The sequence below is a fragment of the Dipodomys merriami genome, unplaced genomic scaffold (genome assembly GCF_024711535.1).
Source record: "Dipodomys merriami isolate MVZ:Mamm:240054 unplaced genomic scaffold, mDipMer1.0.p SCAF_13, whole genome shotgun sequence".
NCBI classification, from domain to species: domain Eukaryota; kingdom Metazoa; phylum Chordata; class Mammalia; order Rodentia; family Heteromyidae; genus Dipodomys; species Dipodomys merriami.
Window position 1 is genome coordinate 33,011,177 of NW_027202604.1, and position 16,720 is coordinate 33,027,896.

At 37.7% G+C, this 16,720-nt stretch overlaps 1 protein-coding gene across 5 annotated transcripts in view; it reads left to right on the top strand.

The window, feature by feature from the left end:
• Cntn4 (contactin 4) overlaps positions 1-16,720 on the top strand; it is a 793,681-nt gene that overhangs the window by 568,808 nt on the left and 208,153 nt on the right. For all 5 annotated transcript variants that reach the window (XM_070018985.1, XM_070018989.1, XM_070018986.1 and 2 more), the window contains one exon: positions 13,291-13,386. In XM_070018985.1, coding sequence (XP_069875086.1) covers positions 13,291-13,386 — 96 coding nt within the window. The remainder of the gene's footprint in view (positions 1-13,290; positions 13,387-16,720) is intronic.

Genomic DNA, 16,720 nt, shown 5'->3' on the forward strand with positions numbered 1-16,720 from the left:
AAGATGTGCCTTCCAGAGAAAATATGTGTCTTCAATAAGCTTCACTGAGGCATAAGTTATAGTGCTGTTGGCCATGAGTTCAATGTTAATAAATCAACACTTTAGGTTGAGTATGATGCCTTCAAAGAGAAAAAAACACAAATAAACCTTGGTTATATGTTGATTGGTTGATGAAAATGTTGTGACCCCATACTTCCCTAGAAGCAAAGGTCCAGTACTAAATCAGTATAACCATATATAACGTAACTACCAACAACACACATTAACTAGAGCTGACTTAGTAATGAAGTGCTGTGGTTAGGAGAAAGACTTCGATTCGGTGAACACCACAGTTCTGTAATGCTTCTAGGGAAAAAAGGAAAGTAGGACTTTGAGATTTGAAAACATAAAAGTTTCTTAAATAAGAAACTCAGAATATTGGCCCTGAATAAAAGTCTTGAGGCTTTTCATCAGGACTTTTATCCATAAACTACTAGAAAGACTTGTAGGAAAAGTGGTCATATGCCAGGAGAAGATACTATAAAACTAAAGACTGTATACAAAGCTCTATTACAAGAAGATGATATTGTTTCAATAAGCAAAAAAGCAAAATTTCAGTAGTCACTGGGACCCTGGGTGGGAACTGACATTTACAGCCACATTAAATGTGAGTGGTCTACAAATAGATGAAATGAAATTTTATTAGCAATAAAAGATATGCCAATTCAGAATCATGAGTCATCACATTGTACACCAGATTGACAGAAATTAAAAGGCCACATGTTGATGAGGAACAACTGAACAGAATATTGTCCCAAGCATTTCTAAAAACTTGTTAGATGATCTTTTGAACTTGTAAGTCTAAACTTTTATTCTCTTAGATATTCATTCTCTAGACCAGAGAAACTCTTGAAATTGTGCCCAGAAAACATGCCTTTTCTAACACTAGCATTCTTATTTATTATTTAGTGTTTTTATATATGCTTATTACTGCTGCCACACTAAGGTGGCTGAAGTAGTGATCAAACTCATCTAAGCAAAAAAGATAGGAACATTGCCCTGAACACATAAGTACCAGGATGTCTCCCTGGAGATCCTTATTCTCTTTGCTTACTCACTCAACCACATGCACATTTGGGGGGCCATTTAAAAATGTTTCCATAACTTGCCGCACAAGTGGTTTCCTTGGAACGATACGCTAATCTTTAAAGAAGTCTGGAAATCCGCATCCCTAGTGAAGTTGCCACTGCAAAATGTCTCGCTACAGTGGAACCACAGGAGTGCTGTTGAACTCAGTTGCTGAAAATTCCAGCAGAGAACTTGACACACTGGAAGAAACCAGAATGAGAAATGAACTCAGCAGAGCATTTTGAAGATAGAGCAGTAGCAGGCTAGTACTCTGAAGCTGAAGAGGGGACTATACCTTTAATACAAGCATATTCCTGTTAGAAAGTAATCTCAATATGGACAAAAAACCATCCTGAACTCACTCAATACCAAAGCTCTCCTAAGAATACACTCCTGCTTTGCAGTAATGATGTCTAGAACCAGCACTGTCTGTAGTGGAGACAGTAAAATAATGGGCAGAACCAGATCATGGAACCAGAACAAGAGAAATCAGCCAGCTTTTACCATCTACATTAAAAAGCAAAACAAGCCTCTTGATCCTTATAGTTTTGGGTCTATCATTTGTGCAAATGGGATACTGATTGAATGATATACTCTTCCCCAGAAAGTACCAGTTTTTGGCTTTCATGGTATTTTTTTTGTCAGTCATGGGGCTTGAACTCTGGGCCTGAACGCTGTCTCTTGGCTCTACAGCTCAAGTCTAGTGCTCTACCACTTGAACCGCTGCGCCACTTCCAGTTTTCTGAGTGGTTCATTGGAGATAAGAGTCTCCTGGACTTTCATGCCCAGGCTGGCTTAAAACCTCCATTCTCAGTTCTCAGCCTCCTGAGTAGCTAGGATTACAGTGTGAGCCACCACGCCCGCCTTCCATGGTATTTTCTAATTCCCTCAACATTTATTACAGATAACTATCAGTATCTTCAGGGCATTGGTTGACAGATTCCTGTAGGTAACAAAAATCTACCAAATCTTAAGGTCCTTTACGTAAAATGGTATAATGTAAATATAACCTCAGGCCTCCTCCTCAGATTAATTGTAGCACTTATTATAGTATGTCCTGTTAATGGCTACTACAGTGTAAAATTGTTTAGGGAATCATGAGAAAAAAGTATACGTGCAGAACCGTAAATAATATGGAAAGAAGGAAAGCAATGAAAGAAATCCAGGAAAGAAGAATAGACAGAAGCAAAGATCGTAACACTTTCCCCAACTCTGAAGGTCTTTGGCTTTGTGAGATGACCAAGGTAGAAGAGACACGCCCCACCATGCCAGCAGGTCATGCTACTGCTACCCTGGTGACTCTGTTTCCATTAGCAAAGCCCAGGCGAGTTGAGTCTCCTCCCTCTCCTTCACTTCATCCATTGTCCAGAAGTTTTTGTTTTGCTGAGGAGCTGTTTTAAAGTTTAAAATATAAGGTGCAAATGCTTATTTCGTTTCCTCAGGTGTTACATGAACTAAGATGACTTCCACGTCAGTTATAAATTAGAAAGACCAGGACTGCTGGGCCATTTGGCAACTGCTGGGCAACCTTCTTCGGCACCCTCCGTGGCAGACAATAGCTGAGTCGGCGGGGAGAATGATTTATCCTCCCACACTTAGAAGTAGGATGGGAAGTAAAATAAAAAGTTCTACTTCATATACTGTTTTCACTTTGAAAGTCTTCAGACAAATAGTCTCTCTTATTTCCCTTCCAACGTTTCTATAGCCATCAGATATATTGTTTGGTTTCTTTCTTATTAAAGCTCTCTTCTATTTTACTCGTGTTAAGCTCTTTAAGAAGAGACATACTTATTTTGTTTTGTCAATGATGTATCACCTCTGATGAAAGCATGCTAATAGGTACCTATTACAAACATGTTGTAGGTATGAGAGGAATCTTCGTACCAATATACCAAACTGGTATACTGGTTATTTCAAGCCAAAAATCGCTCGAGGAACTGTATCTTGAGAAAAACCTATTCAACCCATCTTTTTCTATATATAGAAGCCATTAATATTCTTTTCTTTGTTCATTTTCCATGTACATCTAAGACTAAAAACCTTCTATGTTTTTCTCCTTTTCCTTTATTTTTAAGTTCATTTTCTTCAGCAATGCTGAAGTTTCAACTTGGAGTTTCACATTTGCTAGGCAGGTACTGTACTGGTTAAGTAGTGACTCTAGCCCCGTTTTGTTCTGGTTCTTTTATAAGGTAGTATCTTTTTCCCCTCTGGGCTAGCCTGAGCAGTGATGGTTCTATTTTATGCTTCCTGTTGTAGTTAGGATGACAGGTGTATACCACCAGGTCCAGCTTCAGCCAGTGCGACAGAGTCTGAAGAACATCTTTGCTCTAGCTAGTCTCAAACCACAAACATCAAAATCTTAACTTATTCCAAATAACTAGTATTGTAAGTGTGAGCCACCATGTCCAGGTTGTTTTTCTCCTGTTGGCCAGTTTTCCTATTAATTGGAAAGAAGTAGAAAGGACTATGCTCTCCCCTGCATCATCTATCATAAGATATATTAAGGAGCCAGAGGCCTCCATGAATAATTGCATATCTAAAAGTTAGAAATGGTTCTACCACACTGCAACTTTCTCTCTGATTTGTCTTTGCACAGATGAAAATGTGAAGCAGCACCCATAACAAAATCTAAGGCAGTGATGAATAAACGCATAGCTTGCCTGTAGAGTTGATGATGGTTTTATTTTCATAAACCGTAATTAAATGAGATAAAAATATATAGTTGAAGTTTCCGAAGCAACTTCATTCAACATAAATAACAGCTGTTCCTCATCTGGGAATTTTCATTTATGTATAGAACCTTGTTTCCCATGCCCTTAATTTTTTGAACCAGTACAAAACTAATTAAGTGCTCAGGATCCCAAGACATTTTTTTAGAGACATTATTACTTTACATAGCTTTTGTTTGCCCAAAATAACAATGGCAGAACCTGTCTAATTTCCTGCATTTGGTAAATTTGAGCCTGGCTGGCATTTTTTTATGAGTCACCAATCCCTATTTTATGAGTTCCAAACCCCTAAACACAATGTTATAAGCAATCTTCTATTTGTTTTGACAACAAAACTGTGGAGAGTATGGGTTCCAGGAAGACCTATCATGTCTGCCTCTCCTTTTAATCAATGACTGGAACAATTTCATCCTAAGCATCTTGGGAAGAAAACACTATTAAAGATAGAATTTAAAGAAAGGTAGGTACTAGTCGCTCTAGCTTTTTGTCTGAGTAGGAAGTTAGATACTATCCTTCCTTCCTGAGACGTAGTATCCACTACTGTGTTAAGTGGTAATCAAATTTGGTAGGGAATTCATTGTCCAGATTTATATCCCTGAAAGGTTAACAAAAGAAAAACAATGAATAAGTTTGAGCTTTTGAAGAGCTTCTTTTTAACTCTGAATCACTTTTCCATGCCTGCTCCGTCTGCAGTCAATCTCTTCAGTTTGATCCTAATCCATGCCCCTTGTATGTCTGTTTAGAGCACATTCCTGAGATGTGTCTTACCCCTTGCCATCTTCATGATGGTTTCTTGAAAGGTGATCTTCAGCCTTTTATTCAGATAATACCCGTGCTAGTGTTACTCCAAGACATCTAATTTGTCTCTAATGTGACCTGTTTATTAAGAAGAGTGGGCCAATGAACTAGAACTTGTTGATTTTAATTTTCAGTGGGCAGAAGAGAAGGCTAAGAAGTAAATGTTCAAAAATAACAGGTCTTAGTTCTTTCTTTGACTACTACAATACAAAGTCTTTCAGATACAGAATTCTCATACTGGGTCAAGAAATGATAACTGTATGACAACTATATGATCTGTCATTTCAAGTAGATAGCAATCCTGTCCCTGGCCTGTTTTTATACTTCTAGGCATTCCTGGGGATAGGGAGTATAGAGGTGGCAAGGGGGTTTATTTCTCTTGTTAACCAATGATACCTGTTTCAGAGGCTGAATGCATCCCATCTTAGTGTGTCTCTGAATCTCATTGGAAGAGGAGTAAGCCAGTTGGCTCACTGCTCTTGATTAGGGAAAAAAAAAAACTTTTCTGAAAGTTAACATCCCAAACTTTACTGGCACTGAGCACCAAAGGTCTTTTTTGGCCAAGACAATGGAAACCTATGTGCCATGTTGACAAATATGAGAGAAAGGATCCTAGCCCAGTGTGCCTGGCTGACCACCACCTCTGCGCAAAAATCTAGAGGGCAGACATTGCTCCACAGACCACCTGACACAAATCCCACACCATGCTGGGCATTGTACTGCAGCCTTATAGCGCTGAGCAAACATCCTGCCCTCCATTGACTTCTTCTGGAGGTAAGGAGGGGAGAAACTCAGTGAAGAAACAAATAAATGACCACTGTCATTGCACTGATGATTATGATGGTTGCTATGAAGGAGGAAATCAAGAGAAGATGTGATAGATTGACTAGAACCCAGTAGCCATCCGTTTAGATAAACACTCAGGAAAGGCTAATGTGAGGAGACAATGTTGAGTTGACTCCTGAAGAATGAAATGAGAGGAATAAAAAAAATGGGGAAAGAAAATTTGAAGCAAAAGCAACAGTGAGTACAAAGGTCCTGAGACAGAGGTATAAAGCATGGTTGTTACGACATAAATAAGGAGGGAAGGTCTACAAAGAAGGCTGATGACATAGAATCCCAAAGGCTTGTATAGAGCACAATGAAGAGTCTATATGTCTGTGTATGTATATATATACATATATGTGAATGGTATGTGTATATATGTGTATTTATGCATAGATGTGTGTAGTGAATGTATATACATATGTGTATGTGTATGTGCATATATATTACTAGGCCAAATTTTCCAGTGCCTTTTTTTGTCTTTGTGTTGTATAAGTTGGAAACCAAAAATAGAAAATGCAGCTGCCCAGCCCTTAACACTCCTGAGTCAGGGTGATACGTGAAAAGAGATGAGTTCCTGTAGAGAAAAATGCTAGTAATAATCGCTGGTATTTTAGGGCACCTGTCTCCAAGGAGAATAACATTATTTACAATGCCATTGCGCACTAATCGCAGTCACCCCGTGAATTAGGTAGGAGCACATTTTGATGGAGCACACAGGGAAACGCAAACACTTTAAATTGAGTTGTTCTTTGGCTTCTTAAATAGCACAAAGGTCTAGATAAAATAGAGAATGTCAAAGAAATGAGGGAAGGGAAAGAACTAAAATGAGAAATAAAAATAGCTATCCAGAAAGTCATACACTTACTGAGAAAAGGGCAGCAAAGCAACCTTTATTTTCTTGTTAAGTCAAGAAAATAGTAGTTGAAGGGCAAAAAAAAAATTGTGAAAGTCTCAAAGGGTGAATAAGACAATCAACAAGTAAGGTCTTGTTCCTGTTATTTAACTCAGTGTAGGATACAGCCTAACTATATGACCAAATGGATTAGGAAGCTTGGGGATATATATATATATATATATATATATATATATATATATATATATATATATATAATTATTATTATTAGGTGTTATGCAGGAAGCTTACCATCTCAGAAGTCAGGTACTGAGTACGTTTCTTTTTTGGACAACATAGCCCTAATTCTTGCTCAAGCTCTTCTGTCTCTACATCTGGGAGACCTGGATTTCTCCTTCTGCTCAATGGCATCTATAATAGCTAATGCCTCTGAGTTGTTACGAGGATTGAATGAAAAAAGGCCTGGAAAATGAGAGACAGTTTTGTACATGTAAACTTGATGGAGCTAAGCCTCCTAGTCTCCCAAAGACATAAAATGTATAAAAATGATTGCATTGCCAGAGTAGCCCACAGAAGCCTCCTTCACATGCAATATTGATTATGCTATTTTTTCTTCTTGCCTGTGCTTTGTTCCTGGAAATTAAGGGTATTATAGTGATATGGCATAAAGAACCCACAAGGAGAGTAACTGCCTATATTACTAAATACAGCATTGCTGACCCTAGCACATTTGTCTTTGGCAGTCTTTGTGTGTTTTTCTCTTCCTATTTCTTAAGCCATTAGTATCTCTTGAGCTTTTCCCTACTCTGCCTTGCGCACAACTTCACTGCTAGATTTTCTTTTCCTACTTTTTTGTTGGTGGTGGCGATAGTGAGAGGTATTCAAACTCCTATCTACAAATCCTTGTTTCACAACAGGTTAAGTATTAACAGTCTGGTTGAATTAAGACACTGTAAAAGACTAATAACAAAATAGTACCTTTAGGATATTTGTGATTTAAAGTGAAATTTATATAATTCCTCAGTAACATCAAAATGATAGCATCTCATCTGTTATGATCAAACAAGATAAGAAAAGAGAGAGAAACTTAGAGAGAGGACATTGAGGGCTAAAATCAGTACTTGGGAGAGCTCCAAGGAGTTCTTTCCCTTTACTTTAGAATGATTCTAAAACTTTACACAGTAATATCCAGGGTAGGAGCATTGAGAATTTTGAAAGAATCAGGTCAGAAGCCATTTCTATGAATGAGTCATTTGTAAGTTAGATGTACATTAGCCTAGGAATATTAATAAGGCTTTTTGTTACCTGTACAAAGATTTCATCCCTTCCAGTGTCAAAACTTACACCTAATATTTGGTCCCTTATTTTATGGTCTTTAGAAAAGTATTAGGTATTTTTGTTTCTTTTACTTAATTGTTGCACAGAGAAAGTGGCTGATATAAATATCTGGCACAAAAAAGGAACTCAAATAATTTGTGCTGGATGTTTGATTCATGAATGGAAAATAATGGCATGCACATGAAACCCTATTTTATATGTCAGTACCTATGGATGTATTGATGGATGTACTTGAGTTGACGTTTATCTTCATTTTTTTCAATATGGAACATGATTTTAACACTTTATGCAAAGTAACTAAATGTATGTAATCAGTTGTTTAAAAATATGTGTGTTTTATGTCCTTTAGAAAAGACAAATAGGTGTCAATTTTGTGGGCAGATTTTTCTCTACCTTGACATTAAAGGTTCTTTCAGACCATAACATCATAGGAAAAGTTCTTAGACTGTATCTGAAGTGTGTGTGTGTGTGTGTGTGTGTGTGTGTGTGTGTGTGTGAGTGTGAGTGTGTGTGTGTGTGTCTTAACCATAAGTCACATAAAAATGTAGGTCACATGCTACAGATGATTAAGTATCTATGCTCACTGTAGCACTTCATTTGGTGGAAGTTTGGGCTCCCTTGATTCTTACAACAGGGAGTTCACTTTCTACAAACTTTCCTTTGATATTCAAAAATGACAATGGCATACACTGTGGACCAGGCAACATGTTAAAGGCTTCCCATGCATCAACTTAATCTTGAGAAAGCCCTCTATGGAAGTATTGCCCTGATGTCAGAGATGGAGAGAAGGAAGTTTTAGGAATTCACCCACATCATACCGATTAAGAAAGAGTAAGAGTTCTGAGCTTGTACTCTAGTCCTTGTGACTCCAAAGCCAGTTTGTTAAACCATTAAGCAGTCTTCCCCATGCTCTGTTCACTCAGAGATATCCATTCAACCATGTCAATCTCACTAATGGTGTCTTCCTTCTCACTGAACAGAGAGACTGTCAAAAATATGGATTTGCAACTCATAAGGTTTTGAGAATTGGGGATTTATTTTGAGTATGAGTCTCTACATTCCAAAAGTCATATCCATGGGCAGCCACACGTAAACATACAAGGGAAAAAAATTGTAGACAGGATTTTAAATATGTTGCATAATAATGGGTTGTTGGATTTACTCTCCAAAAATGCCCTTTTCTTCTCACAAATAGTGTAAAGATCATTATAGAAATCATATTTATAAGAGACACCATTTGACCATTTTCCCAAGTTCATATTGATTTCCTTATTGATTGCTTCTTTCAAAATTGGAAGAAGCAATAACACAGGAAAGTGGTGCTGACAGTTTCTTATTCCAAGGCCATCTTGTGAGAATTAATGGAATTCAGCTCTATCCAAGTCAGGAAAAAATTGAATTTGTGTTGTTTTGCTTATATTAAATAACATGTGCATATAGAATAGATATATTATGTGCCTAATTTAATGCATTTTTCTTTTTCTCCCGGTTTCTATGGATTTATATGAAATCCTGATGTATGTTATTATCCTTTCTGGGACATTTTAAAACTGGACTTCTTTAAGTTATATTTTATTATCTTTATGAGTTGTATAAAGAAGCTGAATTTTTCATACCTTCTTCTAGGAGATCCCAGCCTGAGAATAGTTCTAGCTCTTCCATTTTCCATAATGATGGTCTAAATAAATTTTTTTCTTATTTAATATTGTTACTCCTCAAATAATCTGGTACCTTCATGATTTTATTTGCTCTAGAGCATATCCAGGTATTTATTATAAGCTACTTCTTCACCCACTTTAAAAACTTAATAACAATCCAGAGAGAAAGTATGAGGATATTTTCATTTACTTGCTGATTCATTCTATTGTCTGAATTCCAAATATTTTCTTATTTTAAGACATTTTATTTATTGATTCCATATTGCAACTTTACAGCCTTTTCCACCTGCATTCCTCTAGGATGAACTGTAATCCACTTCTAGATTGTCGATGAGCTGACAGTCCCCAAACACTTCGTCTTATTTTCTAAGCTGATTAAACAACAAAATAGTGATTTTATAATCCATAGGAGTCTAAAGGACAGTTGGTTGAGCAGAAAAATGTAGAAAAACATACTTGCCACAAAATTGTGTATCCCTTAGCACATAATTGTTGAAAAGGTTTCATAAAAATGCTGACAAAATCATCAACAAAAACCAGCATTGCTTATTTTCTAAGTATGTACATTATCTTATCAGTGAAGCTGTTTCAAGAAATTATAGTACATGGACATTAATTCTTTATATACTTTTGCTAATTCTTTGTATAAATACCTTGTGTTTAACCTTATCATTCACAGATTCAACCATGTCTTTAGTAATCAACTGAAGAAGCCATAGGAAAGAGAACCCAAGGAGGATAGTTCAATTGTCTTTTACAATAGAAGTCAATAATCCTGCCTCTGAATATAAAATTGTTTCTGTTTATTTTCTTCTTGCTCAACTTCATCTTCATGTTTTGTATCAAATATTTGACATCTCCACAGAAAGTTTTTATGTGCAGTAAAAAGCAAAGGTGGAAATGTAGAACCAATATTTCAACTCATCACCTTGTGATATAGATGAAGATATATGTTCTTGCCTATTCATTCAGTATGAAATTCAATTATATGATCCCTATTTTTTTTTTTGTTCTAAGACTGGGCTCAAACTCACTACCTGGTACATATCAACTGAGCCACACCTCCAACCCCATAGTCTTTGTTTTTGTCTCTTGCATATTGAGTAACCTGTGTGAATGTCCTTTGTCATAGGCTTCACTAAATAAGTGAGAAAGCCAAGAGATTTTTTTTTTTTAGTGATTTTCAAGAGAGGAAGACATGATTTTGTATTGTTGTCCCAAATTCCTCTGAGTGTAAAGACCATTCTAAAACTCTCTGGGCTTCATTTATATTACAGGTATACTGAGAAATCAAGCTATAATGCAACTAACTGGAGTTATATAAGAAAATTACATAGCACGCAGCATGACCACAATAGTCTCTACGGGTATATGTTGTTGTTATATGTGTGGTCGTCACCCGTGCTAGAATATTTTCTGTAATGTCTTCTATTCATGAAGCTACAGTTACTGATTGTCACCAAATATCAAAGATTTAGAGATAAAATGACTTTAAATATACTACTTTGTGTTCTAATAAAAATTATAAACACTGCTGGAGAAGCATTAGAAAATACCCATGGGCTGGAAAGGTGGCTCAGTGGTAGAGTGCTTGCCTTGCATGCATGAGGCCCTGGGTTCAATTCCTCAGCACCACATAAGCAAAAAGAAAAAGCCAGAAGTGGCGCTGTGGCTCAAGTGGTAGAGCGTTAGCCTTGAGCTGAAGAGCTGAGAGACAGCTCCCAGGCCCAGAGTTCAGGCCCCACGACCGGACCCAAAAAAAAAAAAAAAAAAAGAAAGAAAGAAAGAAAAGAAAAGAAAATACACAGTCACATAGATAGTTCAAAAAATAAAAACTTGGAATATTATCATGATCCTGGTAATTTGAATAGTTAAAAATCTACCCCTAGATCAGAGCATTACTGCGTGGACAGAAACATATATTGAACAACAAGCCGTTGGACATGGAACACCTGGTCCTAAACCTTGTACCTTTCTAATAGTATTTCATTTAGTCTTTGTTGTGACACTTAATTTTTAAAAAGTACACTTGTTCTCAATTTATTTTTCATTAAATTAAGGTTTACTCAAGTTCATTCCAACTAGTAAATGGAAGATGTATTTTTCTAACTCTACAGTCTTTCTTTCTGTTCACTGTGCAGTTTAGGGGTCTATGATGTGGATCATTTTCATGAGCTACTAAGACACATCTCTATAATATATTCTCACATACTAGATGAGTGTGACATATTCTGATTGTTCAAACTTTATAGAACTGACTAAAATTTATTAACTCAAAGGGAAAGCATGAGATCTAGTTCTTTAAGCTTAAAACAGTTGAAAGTTGTTAGATTATTTTTATTTTTCTTCTTATTTCTTAATACTATTTCTTTCTTTTCTATTTTCTTTCTTTCTTTTTTTGTTTTGGTGAGTCCTGTGGCTTGAACTCAGGGCATGGGTGCTGTCCCTGAGTGTTTGTCACAAGGCTAGCACTCAACCACTTGTGCTACAGCTCCACTTACAGCTTTATTTTATTATTATTTTTTGGTGCTTTTCAGTGGTGATAAGATTCTCATGGACTTTCCTGCCTGGGGTGACTTCAACAGCAATCGTCAGATCTCAGCCTTCTGAGTATCTAGTATTGATTATTTTTAATTATATTTTATTATCTTTAAGTAATTGTATAAAGGAGTTACCATTCAACAATATCATTTATGAATGCAATGGTTCTTGATGGGTGACATCCCTTTCATTTTTCTCCTCCATCTCTCCCAACCCAATCCCTCCCCTCCACTTTCCTATTTCCATAGGATGTGCATTGAATCTCATGACTGTACTCTCTGTACCTTCCTCTCCTTATCCCTTTACTCTCCCTCTTCTTGATCTCCCCCCATACCTTTTGAGTACTAGTTTCATGGTATTCCTTTTGTTGGACTGTGAATAGTTTTTCTCAGGAGTTACACCATTCGGATTCTCCCCTTAAAATACCATATTTTGGTTAATACATTTTTGTATACTTGCATATAATCGCATATGTGTTTACTTGTATATTTTGCATCCATATATGGGAGACAGCATGTGTCCTTTGTTTCTCTTACCCTAAGTGATGCACATAACCACTTGTTCCAGGTCCATCCATTTCTATGCAAATGATGGAATAGCATTCTCCCTAATGGATGAGTAAAATTCCACTGTGTATAGGTATACCACAGTTTCTTGATCCATTTTTCTATTGAGGGGCATCTGGGCCATTTCCATACCTTGGCTATGGTGAATAGTGTAGCTGTGGACCTGGGTGTGCAATTAGACACTATAGTTGATTGGACTACGTGAGACTGCTAAGAATCTGCTAAGAAGTTCTCAGTTCTTAATTATTCCTGCAGTTCCAGAACTTGGATGAGATATCTGTACAAAACTGTAGTGCCCAAGACTATCTATGTATTTTATGTTTGTATACGTATGAAGACAGCATGCCGTATTTAGGCACCTATGAGTATATAGAAAGATGGGATAATTGCATATAATTGAGTGATTTGTGAAGTAAATGGAACTAAGAATCAGAGAGCTAATAGTTAACTAGAAGGATCTTGAGGAAGTCTGGATATCTTGAAACCTCAGCTTCCTCATTTAGATCTATAGGTTCTGAATTGCAGAATTTTTTGGAACAAAGAGATGGTCCTGTATCTGTGCTGCCGAGTGTAGTAGCCACTACCTGCACATGACTACTGAGCACTAGAAGGGAATTTAATTTTAGTTATTTTTTGAGTCTGAATGGACACATACTGCAAATGGCTCTTCTAATGGAAGTGCTGCTACAGGAGGAAGGAAGAAGAGACAGTACTGGGCAAATGCTGTCAATATCAGTCAAAATCCATTGCTCTGGCATACATGCTCTCATGGCTCTTTTCAGTGTAACTGTCTTCTTTGAAATAGTGGCAATCACCCATGATCTCTTAGGACATTAAGGCTTAAGCGTGTCTTCCTTTGTCTCTCTCAACAGATCTTGAAAACTTTAAAACAAGGACAAGAAGCACTGTGTCTGTTCGCCGAGGCCAGGGAATGGTTCTTCTGTGCGGCCCACCACCCCATTCAGGAGGTACCTGTCCATCCGCTGACATGTGCACATTTTGCTGCCTGATTTTTTTTTCTGGCTGTGTGTTTTCCCTCTTGGTACTGGTTGAGGGGACAGTACCATTGCTAGAGATTCCCCAAGTCCCTCTATGTAGAGGAAAAGCCAAAATGAAAGCCTCCCATTAATTAGAGTTAGAAAATATCAAGTTGTACGAACATGCTATCCCATGGCTGTCTGCCTGGCGTCCGGGGAAAGGCAGCCACATTGACTGAAATCAGGACCTATTCTTGATAAAGCAATGTAGCTAAAACTACCAAGACTATTGCAGTGTAATTGGGTTTACAAAGATGGCCCTGCTTTGTGTTATCTCTGGAAAGGAGTCTGTGAATATGTCTGCTCACAACACTTCTGACACCAAGTGTATATCTTTTACCACACCATTCAACAAGTCCCTAATCCTCTGGACACCATCTAAATGCCCACTGACTCCATTCTATCCTGACACTAATGTTCAGAATTAGTGTCAGATGCCACCCTGAGCAAAGGCCCAATAACAAAAAAACAAAACAAAACAAACAAAAACACCCTACTTCAGGTACCAAGTACCCTGAACTTCCATGCTTCTGACCAGCCATCCGTACTAGATTCAGTAATTTTGTAAAATGACCCAATAAGAGGAAAAATGTTAATTTACTATCTTCCAACCCATAAATATGAATAGCAGATAAAGAGATATAAAAGATGAGGTACAGAGTATGCTAAGGCCAGGGGCTTCTGTCCCTGTGGAAGTGGGGTGCATTGCTGCTGCTCCTTCTTTTTTTTTTATTGTCGGTCGTGGGACTTGAACTCTGGGCCTGGGCACTGTCCCTCAGCTCTTCAGCTCAAGGCCTGGCACTCTACCACTTGAGCCACAGTGCCACTTCCAGTTTTCTGGTGGTTAATCAGAGATAAGAGTCTCACAGACTTTCCTGCCCTGGCTGGCTTTGAACCATGATTCTTAGATCTCAGCCTTCTGAGTAGCTAGGATGACAGGTATGAGCCACCAGTGCCTAGCTGATGCATTGCTTCTTATCACATTGATGCATTCATGAAACTAAATCTTTCCAAACCTTGAAGCATGTACAATTAAATGGAGATTTCATTATGTAGGCATAACTGTGAATCATTGCCCCTGAGGATTGAACTCAATGCCGGTCCCTATCCCTTCTCCAGAGGTAGAAGATGGGTGGAGGAAAAGAAGAGAAAGTTGGAAGTGTCTAATCATATGACTGACTCACCTGGCAAACAGATGAACCCAAGCTATTTGGAAACCCACCTGGGGTCACCTCGTTAGCATAATCAAGGATTATGAGGGGGAAGGAAACACGAGAGCCTCTTTTTATTTTGTCTTACCCAAGAAATTATGGCTTTAGGAGTTTTGTGCCAGGAACTTACGAAGAAAAGTAATGGCATATTTCTAATTGATTGCAATAACATGATCTGATAAAAAGAACCAAAGTCCTCTCACCACCGAATCCTTCACTCATCATAACAACTAGATTCGTTTGGTATGTGTTTCACTGCAAAGAACTAGAAAACTCAATTAACTTTGGCTCGAGTCGATTAGAATTGAATCTTCTCACATGCATGATTATCAAATGTATGCAGTTAACAGCTGTGCACCATTTATTTATTGTTGTTTTCTCCATGATGGGGTGCTGGTAGGAATAGAATCAGGATCTTAGATATATTTGACAAGCAAACACTAGGCTATACCCCAAATGTTAAACATAAATTCTTTTTTTTTTTTTTGGAGGTCATGAGGATTGGAACTCAGGGCATTGTCCCTAAGTTCTTTCACTCAAGGCTAGCACTTTACCACTTGGAGCCACAGCATCACTTATGGTTTTCTGGTGGTTAGTTGGAGATAAGAGTCTTACAGACTTTCATGCCTAGTCTGGCTTTGAACCGTGATCCTCAAATCTTAGTCTCCTGAGTCGCTAGGATTACAGGCGTGAGCCACTGGTGCCTGGCTGACCATCTTAATGATATCTTCCAGGCCTCAGCTCTTTGTTTACTTCTGAGACCTTGCATGGTGGTATGGCTAAGGCTGAATTGTTTAGGTCAGGTTCGATCTTTGTTATGGAATGTTTGCTTTGTCTGAGGACTCTACTGTCATTGTATGGATCACCCCAGAAGTAAGGAGACTGAAAAATCAAATGGTTTATGGAGACAGGTCAGGCCCTGATCAGTATTGTGGTTGTGTGGTTTTGTTACCAGGGGAGGATATGTAGCAATGAGACTTGGAAAGGTGAGAATATGGAGAGGTATTATGTAGGCAATTTTCAGTATCTCTGAAATGGAGCTAGGTTAATCAGAGGGCAACTATAAAGCACATAAAGCATTCAGTAGTATGGAGATTTAATTAGTAGTGGTATTTATTAGGATTTCTCAAAGATTTGTGCTGGCAAGATTGATCAACTCCTCTTCTTGATCATTGAAGCTGACATTCAGTTTGTTGCCTTGATTTTTTTTTTCATTTGACTTCATGCATGATGGTAAGAGCAAACTTTTCAAATTTAAAATTTGAAGAACACCCATATAGTTTTGTCTTATATCCAAAAGTTGTAACTTCCTTTTTTATCTGTGTCCCACCTAACAGTTCCAGCAGAAAATACTTTATCCACAAAATAGTTAAAAAGGTCACACTTCAAGCACACATACACAAAAGCAGGTGGAAGGGGCAGCCACCCATGTCCTGAATCGAGGACATGAAATGATTAGGATTTCTGACTTTTGAAGTCTACGAAGAATACAAGTTGCACCTTTGAGGTTTTAGGTTCAGAAACAAGTTTACTCTTTAGTTTACTCCTGCAAGTTAGTATCATCAGTACTAAAACTGGAGTCCAGAAAAGAATTGGGGGCCTGGACACATATTTTCACATCCCTGTGCTTCATTCTGAAATAAGAGATATGGGAGGGAAAAAAAAGTCCCCTCAGGTCCACTTTAGTCCTGTCATGACACAAATATAACTCAGGAAAGACCAACCATCTTCTTTATCAAGTATGTCTTCACCCTTGAAAGTCTGTCCTTTATATGAGGAAAACACTAAACCATGGAGATATACTTTCATTCAGGTAAAATTTACTCAGATTGATGCTTCTCTTCTAATGACAAAATCTGGTCAAAATAAAAATAGAAGATTTTGCTAATTTTCAGAGCAGTAAGTCTCTGTAACAGACCCGATTAATGATTCTTCTTGGGGCTGTATTTTAAATGCATCATGCCTGACTGGCAAGATAATAGCTTCAGAAAAGGCAGAACACATAAAGTTAAAGCTGCCCTGCCTACGCTATAAGGTATCTGACCCCTTTCTGT